Raw genomic sequence first — 12,397 nt, forward strand, 5'->3', positions numbered from 1 at the left:
TCAATAAATATCATATAATTTCGCAAATGAAAAAGATCTCCCACAGGACTCCTTGTATGAAGACATTCGAACCCCGACCCAGGGTGCCTCCGTGCCGAGCCCCGGGCGGCCTCGCCAGCCAGCGCGAGGCTCAGGCAGTGTGCAAAGGAGCGGGGAGGGAGGCCGGGGCGCAGGCGGGTCTCGCGCAACCTGTCCCGGAGAGCTGCAGGGGGAGACGCGCAGCCGGGGCCCTGCTCAGTGGGGGCCACGGCAGATGGCGGACACGGTGTCCACACCCCGCTGGGCTTCACGTGCCGCCAGAGGCTCAGGAAAGGTCTGTGACCCGGCACGCTTCGTGCGCAAGTGGAGGAAATAATAAATAGGGCCGCCCTGGAGGGTGCTCCCGGGCCGCCGTGCGCGGTCACTTGCGAGTCTGGCTCTTCTTTGGCACTGCGGGCCGCCTGGGCTGCCACAGGTAGTTGTGGATGGTGAGCGCGTCCACGCTGACCGACATGGTCTTGGCGGGGATCAGACTGAACTGCTTGCGGTCCGAGCTGTACTTGTAGAGCTTGTCGATCATCTTCTTGGTGATGCTCCTGGGCCCCGTGCCGGTGAGCTTGTAGATCTCCTCCGTGTCGGGGTAGTAGCAGTACAGCGCCCGGAACTGGCAGCCGGCGTCGCGGAACAGGATGATGTAGTGGTTGGCGTCGCACTTCTCCAGCTCCTGTGGGGGACGAGAAGCGCGTCACTGTGACGCTGAGGGCACGACACCGCGGCAGGGGGGCAGCCAGGTGCGCCCGTGTGCAGCGGAGCCACTTTCCATCGGCCACAGTTCCCGTGCCTGAGAGCTACGGCTCTGCCTTCCGTGGGGCACCGGATGGCGCCGGGCTTCTCTAAGCCGGGCAGACACTTTGCAGCATGTGTGCACTGTATGCCTCCCCCAAAAGGAGACGAGCCCCACTGCCAGTCATCGGGGCTGGAGCAAGGACACACTTGGTGCTGGCAGAACACGCGTGCCAGCCACACAGGGGCCCCTGACAGCCCCTGTGGGACCCACAAGTACTCAAGGGACACCAGACACAGCGCCCACAGCAGCCTGTCTGTACCAGTCTACGAGCAGAAATAACCCACGCCCCTGCCAGAGGACACTAGGACCCGCAGCCTATGGAACCTGCAATGCTGTCTGGCGGCAGGCGCCACGACACTCGGGAACCTCAGAAACACTGCTCTGTGGCAGACACCAGCCCGAAGGGCATGTGTCCTGGGGCTCCTGCAGGCCAAGTCCAGCACAGGCCTGTGCACCAGCACACCCAGAGACTGAGGCAGAGACAGCACCCTGGTGGTACCTCGTGGAACATGCCACCTGCGAGCTTGCGCCTCTAACAAGTGACCTGGGGTGGGGGGAGGTGCAACTCGACAGTCATGATGACAACAGAAGCTGTGGCAAACACACCACGTGGTCCCACCCACTGCAGAGCTTGCACGAGTGCTCTGGACAGCAGGTCAGTTCCCGTGGGCCCAGGAGCACATCCATGTGACTTAGCTTCCCCCAAAGCCCTCACTGTGGTCCGCACTGAGGGTCCACAGGCTAGTCCCAGTACCACCAAGACAGTGCTGATGCCTGCTCTTGTGCCAATCACAGCAGAGCCTTCCGGAGGCTCCAGGGCACATGGGGCTGTGTCAGGCTAAGGCCAGCTCTCTGCCACCTCACCAGGCATCTCAGAGACACACCACTTTATCTGCTTAAGTAGACAATGATTTCAATAGAGACATGTGTTTCGGCCGGCATGTAACAGGCAGGCATCCACCCTAGCTCTCGGCAGTGCTGCGTGGGGGAGGTCCAGAAGCTGCTGGCAGGACGGAACAGAGGTCGAGGAGCTCCTGGCTGGCACGAGCCCCTGTGGCCCCTCGGAGGGCCGAGGGGGGGGTGCTGCCGCACAGAAACAGCGGCTCAGGGCAGGAGGCCGCGCAGAGGGGACAGAGACCCCTCGAGGCACCTGGGTGCTCCTGGGCACTGCGGCTACCAGGCACAGAGACCCCTCAGGGCACCTGGGTGCTCCTGGGCACTGCGGCTACCAGGCACAGAGACCTACTCTGTGGTGCTGCCACAACAGGTCACTTTGTCTCTGGGTAAATGAGCGACACGACGGGCTAAAGGGACGTTTCTAGTCTGCAGGGTCTGTGTTTCTGAGACAGGAACATGTCCCTGGGGTGGGCCACAACTGTACACACCAGTTTACTTTCTATAGTAAACCAGCAAGTAAGGTCCAGTGTTTGCCTCAGGGACTGAGCCACAGTCACGAGGGCTCAGAGCCTGCCTGCCTCCTCACCCGCAAGCTCCTGCAGCCTGGCCTGTGACGGTCACAGTGTGCTGGGGGTGGCCTGGCAGGCTCTCCTCCTGGCACCCCTGACCTGCACTCACCCTCAAGAGCTCGCTCCCTGGCTGCCAGGCCAGTGGACCCCAGTGCAGGGAGGTACCCTGGCGTCCTTACCTCCCGAGAACGCCAGCCCTCCCACCACTAGCTGCTGGCTGTGTCCTTGGCCCAGTAGACGGCAGAGCTCACTCCTCCAGCCTATAAACCCAGGACTGCTGCAGGCTCTACCCTCCCACCCGACAGGCTCTGTCCCGCAGCAGTGATAGCCCTAACCCCCACTACAGCTTCACTCCAGGGAACAGAACCTGTCCCACATGTCCTCTCACCTCAATGGCCTCTGGCCACTAGTCTCCGTCTGCTCTGCCACCACATAGACCAGCTTGCCTGAGGATGCTCTTCTACCTCCAGTTCTTTTTTCCGTCTGCAGCCCCACACCCCTGTCTGACTGGATGCCTGGTTACTTGTCCCTAACCATTAGCAGCCCATCTCTACTTAGTGAATGTAAAGTGACAGGAGCCAGCCAGGCCCACAGGCCCAGCTGTCTGCACACTGAGGGTGGTGCAGAGAAAGCAGGACCCCACAGGTCCACCAGCACTCACAGAAGCTGTCCTCAGACCCTGATGCCTTCCGAAACAATGCCTACAAGCGACCGGGGCAGGGCCAGTGTGAGCACACCCCACGCTGCCTCTTGGCCTCCTTCCCAGCTCTGCCCAGCTCGCCCCTCTCCCAGCAGAGATGGAGGTGACAGACAGCACAAGGACAACCTACCACAGCCACTGGACTGGCTCACATCCAGGACACCCAGCGCATGGACGCCCTCCTCTGGCCCTGCCACACAGCTTCTCCGAAATGGGGAGCCCTCCTTGTCTCCGGCCCTCTGCCTATCTACCCAGGTGCCCAGAATGTAGGCCTGGCCTGTTAGGACCGACCAAGACCCTGTCCCCATCCCCGCCCTGGGTCCCGCCCGGGGCAGTCTTTTGCTTTGGCCTGCTGACGCTAGGCCACGGCCGTCCCAAGTACGGCCACTCCCTGAGCTCTGATGCTCGAGTCCCACTCTTCCTGTGCCCACTGGGGCCCAGACACAGAAACTCTGTCTGATCCCTGGGACACAGCCATCTACTCACTCGCTTGTGGCCAGGACGATTTACAGTGACAGAGACACAGCCCTGTCCCCGCCTGGCCCTGGCGGCGGTGGCAGCACACGGGACACTTGCCTCCAGCACCGAGTGCTTGTGCGGCTCGTTCACTTTCCCGGCCAGGCAGCAGTGCGACACGGCGTTGTGGATGATCGGCTTGTTAGACTTGCTGCTGGGCTCCTTGAAGAGCTTGGGACCTGAGAGCGTCGGGCCAAGGTTCACGAGTCGGCGTCCGAAGAGGGACGTACCCGAGAAGCAGCAACGCCACCCCAGGGCCAAGACACAGGCACCACTGTGGGCACACAGGCCCCCGGGCGTGTGCACAGAGGACCCCTGCAAACCCACAACACTTCCAGCCGAAATTTTAAAAGCTAATAAAAGACAGCTGGGTGTGATGGCCCACACCTGTAATCCCAGCGCTCAGGAGGCTAAGGCAGGAGGCTAGCTATGAGTCTGAGGCCAGCCTAGATTACAAAATAAGTTCAAGGCCAGCTTGAATTACATGGTGAGACCCTCTGTCCAAAAAAAAAAAAAGAAAGTAAAAAGACTAAAGTATCTAATGAGTGCCTTATTTACTCAGGTTTTCATTTCTCTCCTGTATACTGGCAAACCTAGGAAATGATTTTCATTGATTAGTTTTGGTGGTACTGGCATGGAACACAAGCTGCAGACTCGCTGCAGCTCCACCCCTCTCTGTGGAGAAAGACAGGGTCTTGCTAAGTTGCCTTGACCTTGTGACCCGCCTATACCAGCCTCCCAAGCAGCAGGGATTGCAGGCATGGCCTACTACACAGTACCGCGGGGGTGGGGTGGGGGCAAGAGGGAGGGAAGGGGGGAGCGAGAGCTCAAGGCCTCAGATCTCAAGTGTGTGGCCTCCCGGGCACTAGCAGCCAGCTCTCCGAGGGGCTCCTGCAAACCTCATGTTGGCACTCGGCACCTTCAGACCCAAGCGCAGCACGAGACTTCCTGGAGGGCCACACCAGGCATGTGGCCAGGGGCCCTGACAGTGCTGGGGAGGGGTGAGCCGTCACCTGTGTACTCGGCCACTGAAGCTAAGGAGGACGCTGCCGATGCTGTCTCCCAGTCCCGGTCAGTGCTCCTGCTTGGGTTGCGGCTCAGCGTGGGCAGGGCCTCCAGGGACTCGACACTGCAGGCACAGGGGAACGGGGGGTCGGGGTGGTGCGGGCACAGGAGGACGGGGGTTGGGGTGGCGCGGGCACAGGAGGACGGGGGTTGGGGTGGCGTGGCTGCATGCACCCAACACAGGCACACACAGGTGGAAGCTAGCATCACCCCCTCGAGTGACAGAGGGTAGCTCAGCGCCTCTGCTGAGGATGCTGCCCTGTGGGCGAGGACCGCGGTGCTGCTGGCTCTGGAAATGCAGGACACAGCCTGGTGACCCACCGCTGCAGTCCAGGCAGGAGGGGCTACTCTGGGCCTGACTGCAAACCTGAACCTCAGGGACTCTAGTTGGCAGCCCTGAGCTGCACGTGCAGGGATGTCCCCACCGTGGGCAGGGCAGGGCTGCGCTCTCTCTCCCACAGGGGCAGGCAGCGCCAGGGGTAGAAGCCCAGAACTGGATTCCAGCAAGCCCTGGGGGTGCTCAGAGGAACCTGTACGAAGCCAGGAGACCACAGGCCACTGATGTGCCCAAGACAGGAAACCACAGCCCACTGTCAGACAGAGTGGCACTGGACACAAGAGACACACGCACCACAGGGACACATGGGAAGAAGTAGCAGCTGCTACTGAGGCCAATGCCACAGGGGCTGGGCAGGGACTCCTAAAGCCCTAGAGAGAAAGTTCAGCGCATGTGGAAAGGCCCTCTGGTCACCTGGAAAGGGACTTTCTACTCACAAAGGGAAGCTTTTAACAGCGGGTAGGCAGCTGGCAAGCAGCAGCTTACGCGGCCTATGTACACAGGATCCTGCCTGGCTGGAGAGACCCCTGCCTGAGCGGGGGAGCCAGGCAGGCCTGCCACGGAGAAGGACCAAATTTCCAAGATTCCTGGGATGACCAAATGCAGCCATGCAGCAGGGTATAAAATCAGTACAAGAAAATCATCAGCCTTCTGTACAACAGTAGCGAACTCACTGAGAAATTAAGAGAACAGTATCGTCCATACTAGCACCCAGGAAAATTAAATACTTAGGAATTAATGTAACCACGGAAGTGAAAAATCTCTACAATTAAAAACTACAGTATTTAGAAAAGAGATTGACGAGAACATCAGAAAAGGGAACAGAAAGAGCGACCAAATAGCTCAGCAGATTAAAGCACAGGCGCAGGGGCCGGGGATTCAATCCCTGGCATGCCATGCCATGTCGTGCAGGCCCCGGGCGCTCTGAGATGGCAATTGAGACTGGGCGTGGTGGCGCACGTCTGTAATCCCAGCTCTTGGGAGGCTGTAAGCAGGTGGATCACTACGAGTCCAATCTAGTAATAAGACCCTGACCACCCTGTAGACCCTTCCCTAAAAAACACAAAAACAAAAGCACAAAAAAACAAACTCAGAAACTGCTGCTCCTGGAGAAGCAAAACCAAAAGTTAAAATGTCACATGTCAAAACTTACACACAGATTTAATCAATCCTAATCAAAACATCCACAGCACTCCTCACAGAGCTGGGGACAACAACCTTAAAATGCACAGGGAACTAAGGGACCCAGAAGAGCAAAGGCAATCCAAGGCAACAAGAACAAAGTAGGAGGCCTCACAACCCTGGATATCAACTTGTACTACAAAGTTACGGTGATAAAAACAGCATGGTACTAGTATAAATCAATGGAACAAAACAAGGACGCAAAAATAACACAGGCACTGGGGATATAGCTCAGTGGTATAAGCATCCGCCTAGCAAGGGAAAGGTCCTAAGTTCGCTCCCCAGTAGCACAAAAACAAAAAAACCCACAGGCACACTCATGGCTGATCTTTGACAAAGTGGCCAAAAACACACCCTGGAGGAAAAACAGTCTCTTTAATAGATGGTGCTGGGAAAACTGGCTGTCCACACAGAAGATTGAATCTACATTCAAACATCTCACCATGTACTAAATTAAAATAAAAAATGGATCAAAGATCTAAACATTCAAACAGAAACATTTAATCTGATGGAAGATAAAATAGGTTAAAATTCTTGAAGATAATGACACAAGACAGGACTTTCTGAACAGAACCACCATGGCACGAGAGACAACACCAAGAACCAACAAATAGTCACACCAAACAGAAAGGCTTCTGCCCAGCGAAGGACCCAACGGAGCAGTGAAGAGACATCCTGCAGAGCGGAGCAAGGTTTCTGCCAGCCACTCTAGGGCAGGGAACTAATACGGAGACCATCTCAAAACCTACCCCATAAGAGACCCAATCAAAAAATAAGCAACTGAAATGAAGACACCTCTCAAAAGAAGCACAAACGGGAAACAAGCACATGAAGCCATGTTCGGCATCTGTGGTCATTCGAGAAGTGCGAAGTAAAGCGGCCCTGAGATCCCTCTCACACCACAGCGACGGCCGTCACCAAGAACTTGAGGGCCAGCGAGCCAGCGCAGCAGACTGGAGTGTCTGGACTAACGGCAGCTGAGGCAAAGTGCAGGGACCGTGGCTCCATCCCGGCACCATGCCACACCAGCCCCGCCCCAGGGCGGGCTGAGCCAGCCCCAGCCAGCCAGAGTCTGGGCGTGGTGGCGCAGCCGGGAATCCCGGCGCTGGGGAGGCTGAAGGCAGGAGGAACACCACGAGTCAGGGCTGCAGAGTGAGACCCGCAACAACCCGATATATTTAAAAAAAAAAAAAAAAAAGACCCTCAAGCAATGGCGAAAGTGGAGCCCTTCCGCAGTGCGGTGGGGGCGTGGACAAGCGCAACTGCTGTAGGGATGCAGAGGAGACTCCTCAGCAAGCTAAAGCCGAGGGGACAGCCCTGACAGTGCCACGGCACAGTGGTGCCTGCACACTCATGTTCCGAGCGGCACAGCACGCACGCGCTGAGCGGTGGAAGCGGATGTCCACAGATGGATAATGTGGACTTAGGCCAGACGGAGCACTGCTGTGCCATTTGTAGGCAAATGGCTGCACCTCGAGCATGCTGGTGGGCAAAACCAACCACACACAAGCTTGAACACCAGCTTTTCTTACGAGAAACCCACGATACAAATAAAGAACAACATTAAAGACATACAACAAGAAAAGGCGAGATGGGTTTCCTGTAAATATGAAAGGCACGGGGGAGGCGGGGAAGGGGATGGGAAGAGCTGACAAGCACCAGGCATGTGCTCCACCTGCCAGGAAGAGAATCCTGCAAACACGCAGCACTGATAGAGTAAGCCTGGAGACAGAAACAGGAAGGCCGAGAGGCCAGCCAGGGTGAAGGGCCTGTCCTAGCACAGGACACAGGAGGCCAGCTGCTGGGGATGCCGTGGGGACAGCGGAAGGCGATCGATGATGTAGGAAAGCCCCGTTCTGGGCACACAGCAAGGGGAGGGGATGGGATGAGGGACCGGCGGCCTGCACTCGGCCCTCCCAGATGGAGGGCGTGGCAGGCCGCGGCACCTGGCAAAGGGCAGGAGGCTTTCTACAGAGACGCCCGCAGCTCAGCCACAGGCTTGGACCCACCCGAGCAAAGGGCGAGAGTACCTCAGGGGTTCTGTAACAGAAGCCCACCACCCATGGCTGGGCCTCCTTACCGCTGAGAGGGCGTGCCCCCTGAGTGGACGCTGCTCTCGGCTTCCGTCGTCGCTGCAGAGGCCAAGGACAGGCTGGAGCCTGAGTGCGTCCGGCTCAAGTTATCAGCTGCAGAGACAAGGGTTGGGCTCTCAGCAGGTTGCCTGGCTCCTTCCCTTCTCCAGAGAGCTCCTCAGCCAGAAGGTGAGGTACAGCGCCACCGCCCTCAGGCTGCCGGGTGCACACCCTGTGGTCTTGGGGCCTGCCCGTGCCGTGAAAGGGTCCTGGCACGCGCGCACACCCCCCAGCCGAGCAGGCTGTACACGCAGGATGGGCGGGCACACCGTGCAGGCCACGTACGGGTGGAGGAGCACTTGGTGCCTGGGTCGCCGCGCGAGTCCTCGCGGTGTACGGACGTGGGCCGGGGCTTCCTGGGCTTGGGCTGGGGCTTGCCCAGGCCCTGCTCCTCCAGCATCTGCCGCTGCTTCCTCCGCAGGTGCTCCTGCTTGATGAGTTCCCGTCGAGCCTTCTCCTCCTCCTTGCGGATTCGGTCTTCCTCGGCTTTGCGCCTGGGGGAGAGCAGGCCACGGTGGGCCCAAGGCAGCAGGCCCTCGCCAGGGCCAGCTCACAGGCCTGCCCAGGGCCCCAGGCTGGCGTACTCTGGGTCGCTGGCACAGGGCCGGCAGCACGCTCTGGCAGGGGACTCAGTGGCCTCACTGTGGAGCCACGCAGCCGTGGGGAATCCCTTCCCGTGGCACACAGTGGCCTCAGAACCACTGGGGTGGGACGCACAGACAGCCCGCAAGGCCAGGGCCATGGGGAAGGCTGAGCCCATTGTGGGGGTGCTGGGCCGAGTGCCGTACGTAAGGGAACGGTGTGGGACAGGCTTCTGGGGACAAGGGTACCGGGCCTCGTCGCGTTTGAGCTCCACTTCCGCCTCCAGCTGCTGCTTGCGCACCCGCGCCTCCTCCGCCTTGCGCTGCTGCTTCAGCAGGAAGGCCGCCCGCTTCTTGGCAAGCTCATCTTCTGCTTTCTGCTCATCCTACCAACAACACAGATGCCACCTTGTAGAGAGTGACACCAGTACAGGCAAAGTCCTTCAGCCACCTATGAGACTCTGGTGTAAACTTAAGAATGTTGAACGTACAGTTTAAAACTTCACTTTGAGCTGAGTAAACACATTTTCATGCGTTGTGGAACGAATGGAAAACCAACCAACCATTCAAAGGTACCCAGTCAGACAGCCGACAATGGGGCTGCAGGCAGCGGAACGCGTTCCAGACTCTGAGCTGGGCCCCAGGGACCACGCGATGCTCCACACACACAAACCCAAGCCCTGCTGAGCGCCACCAGCAGGCCCCGCGGCCCGGGGGCCCTCACACGAGGACAGCACCGCCAGGACAAAGGAGCAGCCCGGGTTACACCCCACTTCCCCACTGGGGATGACAGCAGCATGGGAAGAAGGAAAGCGCTCTGCACCCCGGAGCTCCACACAGGGCAGCCTGGCCTCAGCATTTCTGTGGAGCTTTCCGGCATCATGAAGTAGCTGAAAACTCATCAGTGGAAAACACTTCCTCATACAGGAAGCTGCCATGAAAGCAGCCCCCAGAACCCAGGAGCAGAGTTGGGGCCCGGCCCCACCAGCACGGCCGAGCGGCTTCCGCCTGGACTCCGTCTAGCCACGCCCCAGCAGTTCCAGGTGTAAGCCCGCCTCAGTCCCACTGCGACCCTGCCACCCACGTACCTTGAAGAAGAAGCCAACCCCAGGCTTCTGGTCCCCATCGCTGATGAGCTCGGGGGCGCTGTCCTGGTCAGCCACCTCGCCGTCCTCGTCGGGGGCCTTCAGGTGAGACAGGTCCACTTCGATGAGGCTGGCCTTGCTCCTCAGTGGCTCCTCCACAGAGACGCTCTCTTTTGTAGGGAGGAACTCCCTGCTGGAGCTCAGCCCTGCCTCTTTCACGGCGGCGTCCAGAACGTCTCTGAGGCCCATCTGTTCCGCGATGATGTTGGGATCTTTGGACGAGGACAGAACAAATGTCCGCTGGTTGCTCTCATCATGGAGCCGGTAACTGTCGAAGAGCCCCTTCTCGGGAGGGTGGCCGCCGGGCTCTGCGGTGCTGTCTGCAGCCGGGTCGGGAGGCGTGCGTGGGGGATATCCTGGGGGGAAGGGGCGTAGGTGCGGGGGGCCCTCCGCGCTGGGTGTCGGGGTTTTGCTCCTGGAGGAGCCAGCCTGCTGCCTGTCTTTCGGAACCTTGAGCTCCACTGGTCTTCCAGAACGGGAGTTCCGGCCCTGGCCCAGCCGGGGCGGTTTGCGGTGACCTGCCAGCCCAGGAGGCGAGAGTGGTTCCACAAAGTGGATGGCAGCCTTCACCTTTTGGTCCTGGGAACTGCTCTTGGAGCTTGGCACTGGGACAGTAGGGGACTTCATGAGCAGCTGCTCCTGCTGCTGCGAGATCTTCAGGATGGCCTGCTGCAGCGTGCTGATGGTCTCGTTGAGCTTCTCAATGGACAGCTCACACTCGGTCATGTCCACAGCCTCGCCCGCCGTGTCCTCCAGGAGGGCGGCGGGGATCGTCTTGCTCTTAGCCATGTCATGCAGCGCGGCCACCTCCCGGGGTCTGTGAGGCTGCACAAGCACCAGGCTCTCTCCGTCTGCATCCCGAGACTCGCTGAGGCCCTCCCTCTGCTCAGCCCGGACCAGCACACCCTCTGCTCTGGAAGCACTGCCCTCCAGGTCCTCGCCGTTGTGCTGAACGTACTCCTTCACACAGTGCTCAGGCCGTAGCGGCCCGCCGTCTGCCTTGCCCTTCTTCACCACGTGCAGGAAGGCGGCCTTGCCCAGCTTCAGGCGCTGCCGCGCAGACAGAGCCTCCATCTTCTTCTTCTGCGCCTCGATGGCCCTGCGCTTCTCCTCCAACTGCATATGCAGCTGCACCAGCTCGGAGGCCAGCAGGCTGGCGGCGTCCCTGCCGTGCCTGCCTGGGCTCTGCTCCCGCTTCTGCTTCCACGTGGTTAGGGGCGCTGGGCAGCTTTCCGAAGCATCGGGTGTGGTCTTCTGGGAGCTGCTGGTGCTGGACTTGGTCTCGTAGCTGTTGAGCCGCTGGAGCTTCCGCTCTGCGAAGCTGGTCATCTTCACACTCCCGCTGGCCAGGGACACGCTACTGAGCTGGGAGGCCGTGCTCAGGCATGGGCTAGAGCGGCCACTGGCGCCATCCTTGTCCTCGTGCTCCCGCACCTTCATGTCCTCCTGCAACTTGGCCGACTCCTCCTCCCCAGCATAGGCACTGATGGCCACAGGGTGGCCCTCACCGACCAAGTCCTGCTCCGCATCCTCTATGTCACCCACGTCCGAGTCAGAGTCTTGCCTCAGCAGCGTCCAGGGCTCTGAGTCCTGTGAGCTGGGGCTCTTCGAGCCGATGCACAGCCTCCCCTCCACGTCGTCGGCCCTGCCCACGTGAAGAAAGAAGCCATCCGCAGGCTGGCCCTGGGGGGATGGCTGGGACCCACCCGTGGCCAGAGGCCCCCCGCGCATTTCTCCCAGGGCTTCCACTGAATGCAGACGTGCCTCAGCGGGGTCGATGCCTGCCACAAACTCTGAAGAAGGGATGGGGGTGAAAGTCCTGTTCGAATCCCGCCCACCACGGCTGCCTGTCACTTTCTTTCGTGCCAGCGGCTGGGGGCCCTCACTGGACCGCTTGGCTGTGGAGCTCCGCGGCCTCCCTTCCCCACACTCGTCTTCCTTGGTAATAATCTGTTTCTCCTTCGCTGGCCTCAGTACTGCTGGCAGGAGGGGCTCCAGGAAGAAACTGTCAGGCTTACTCTCCACAATGTCCAACTGCCTCTGCGGAGACTTTGCACTGGTTGGCAGGACTGGCGCACGAGGGGAGACCCTGGTCACCTCCGGGTCTCCACAGTGGGCAGTCACATCCGTCCTAATGATGGCCATGAGCTCTTCCTCTTCATCCTCAATACTGACGTTGCTCAGGAGGCTTTTGCCATTGGCCTTCCCAGTTGTGGGGTGCGGCTGGTTCTGGGGCGTCAGGTGGACAATGTTGGAAGCCAGGCTGTCTTTGCTGATGGAGCGGGCCAAGCTGATGCTGTCACCAGAGCCAGGGTCTACTTCATAGCTGGTGGCATGATGCAGTGCGAAAGGTGTTGGCTGGGATGCAGGCCTGAAAGTGAGCAGAAACCATGGGGTGGAACTGTGTGCAAGAGCGCGCGGCACCACCACGGGACAGGGCTCAGGCT

General features: G+C 59.7%; 1 protein-coding gene across 1 annotated transcript in view; it reads right to left on the reverse strand.

Annotated features, from left to right (window-relative positions):
• The window catches only part of Camsap1 (calmodulin regulated spectrin associated protein 1), a 36,196-nt gene continuing 23,799 nt past the window's right edge, over positions 1-12,397 (reverse strand). The window contains exons 13-19 of the mRNA XM_023700238.1: positions 9,894-12,321; positions 9,055-9,191; positions 8,510-8,718; positions 8,173-8,278; positions 4,522-4,637; positions 3,569-3,687; positions 1-703 (exon numbers count right to left, since the gene is read on the reverse strand). Coding sequence (XP_023556006.1) covers positions 401-703; positions 3,569-3,687; positions 4,522-4,637; positions 8,173-8,278; positions 8,510-8,718; positions 9,055-9,191; positions 9,894-12,321 — 3,418 coding nt within the window. The 3' untranslated portion in view covers positions 1-400. The remainder of the gene's footprint in view (positions 704-3,568; positions 3,688-4,521; positions 4,638-8,172; positions 8,279-8,509; positions 8,719-9,054; positions 9,192-9,893; positions 12,322-12,397) is intronic.

This window comes from Octodon degus, unplaced genomic scaffold, assembly GCF_000260255.1.
Source record: "Octodon degus isolate 3935 unplaced genomic scaffold, OctDeg1.0 scaffold00123, whole genome shotgun sequence".
Taxonomy (NCBI): Eukaryota; Metazoa; Chordata; class Mammalia; order Rodentia; family Octodontidae; genus Octodon; species Octodon degus.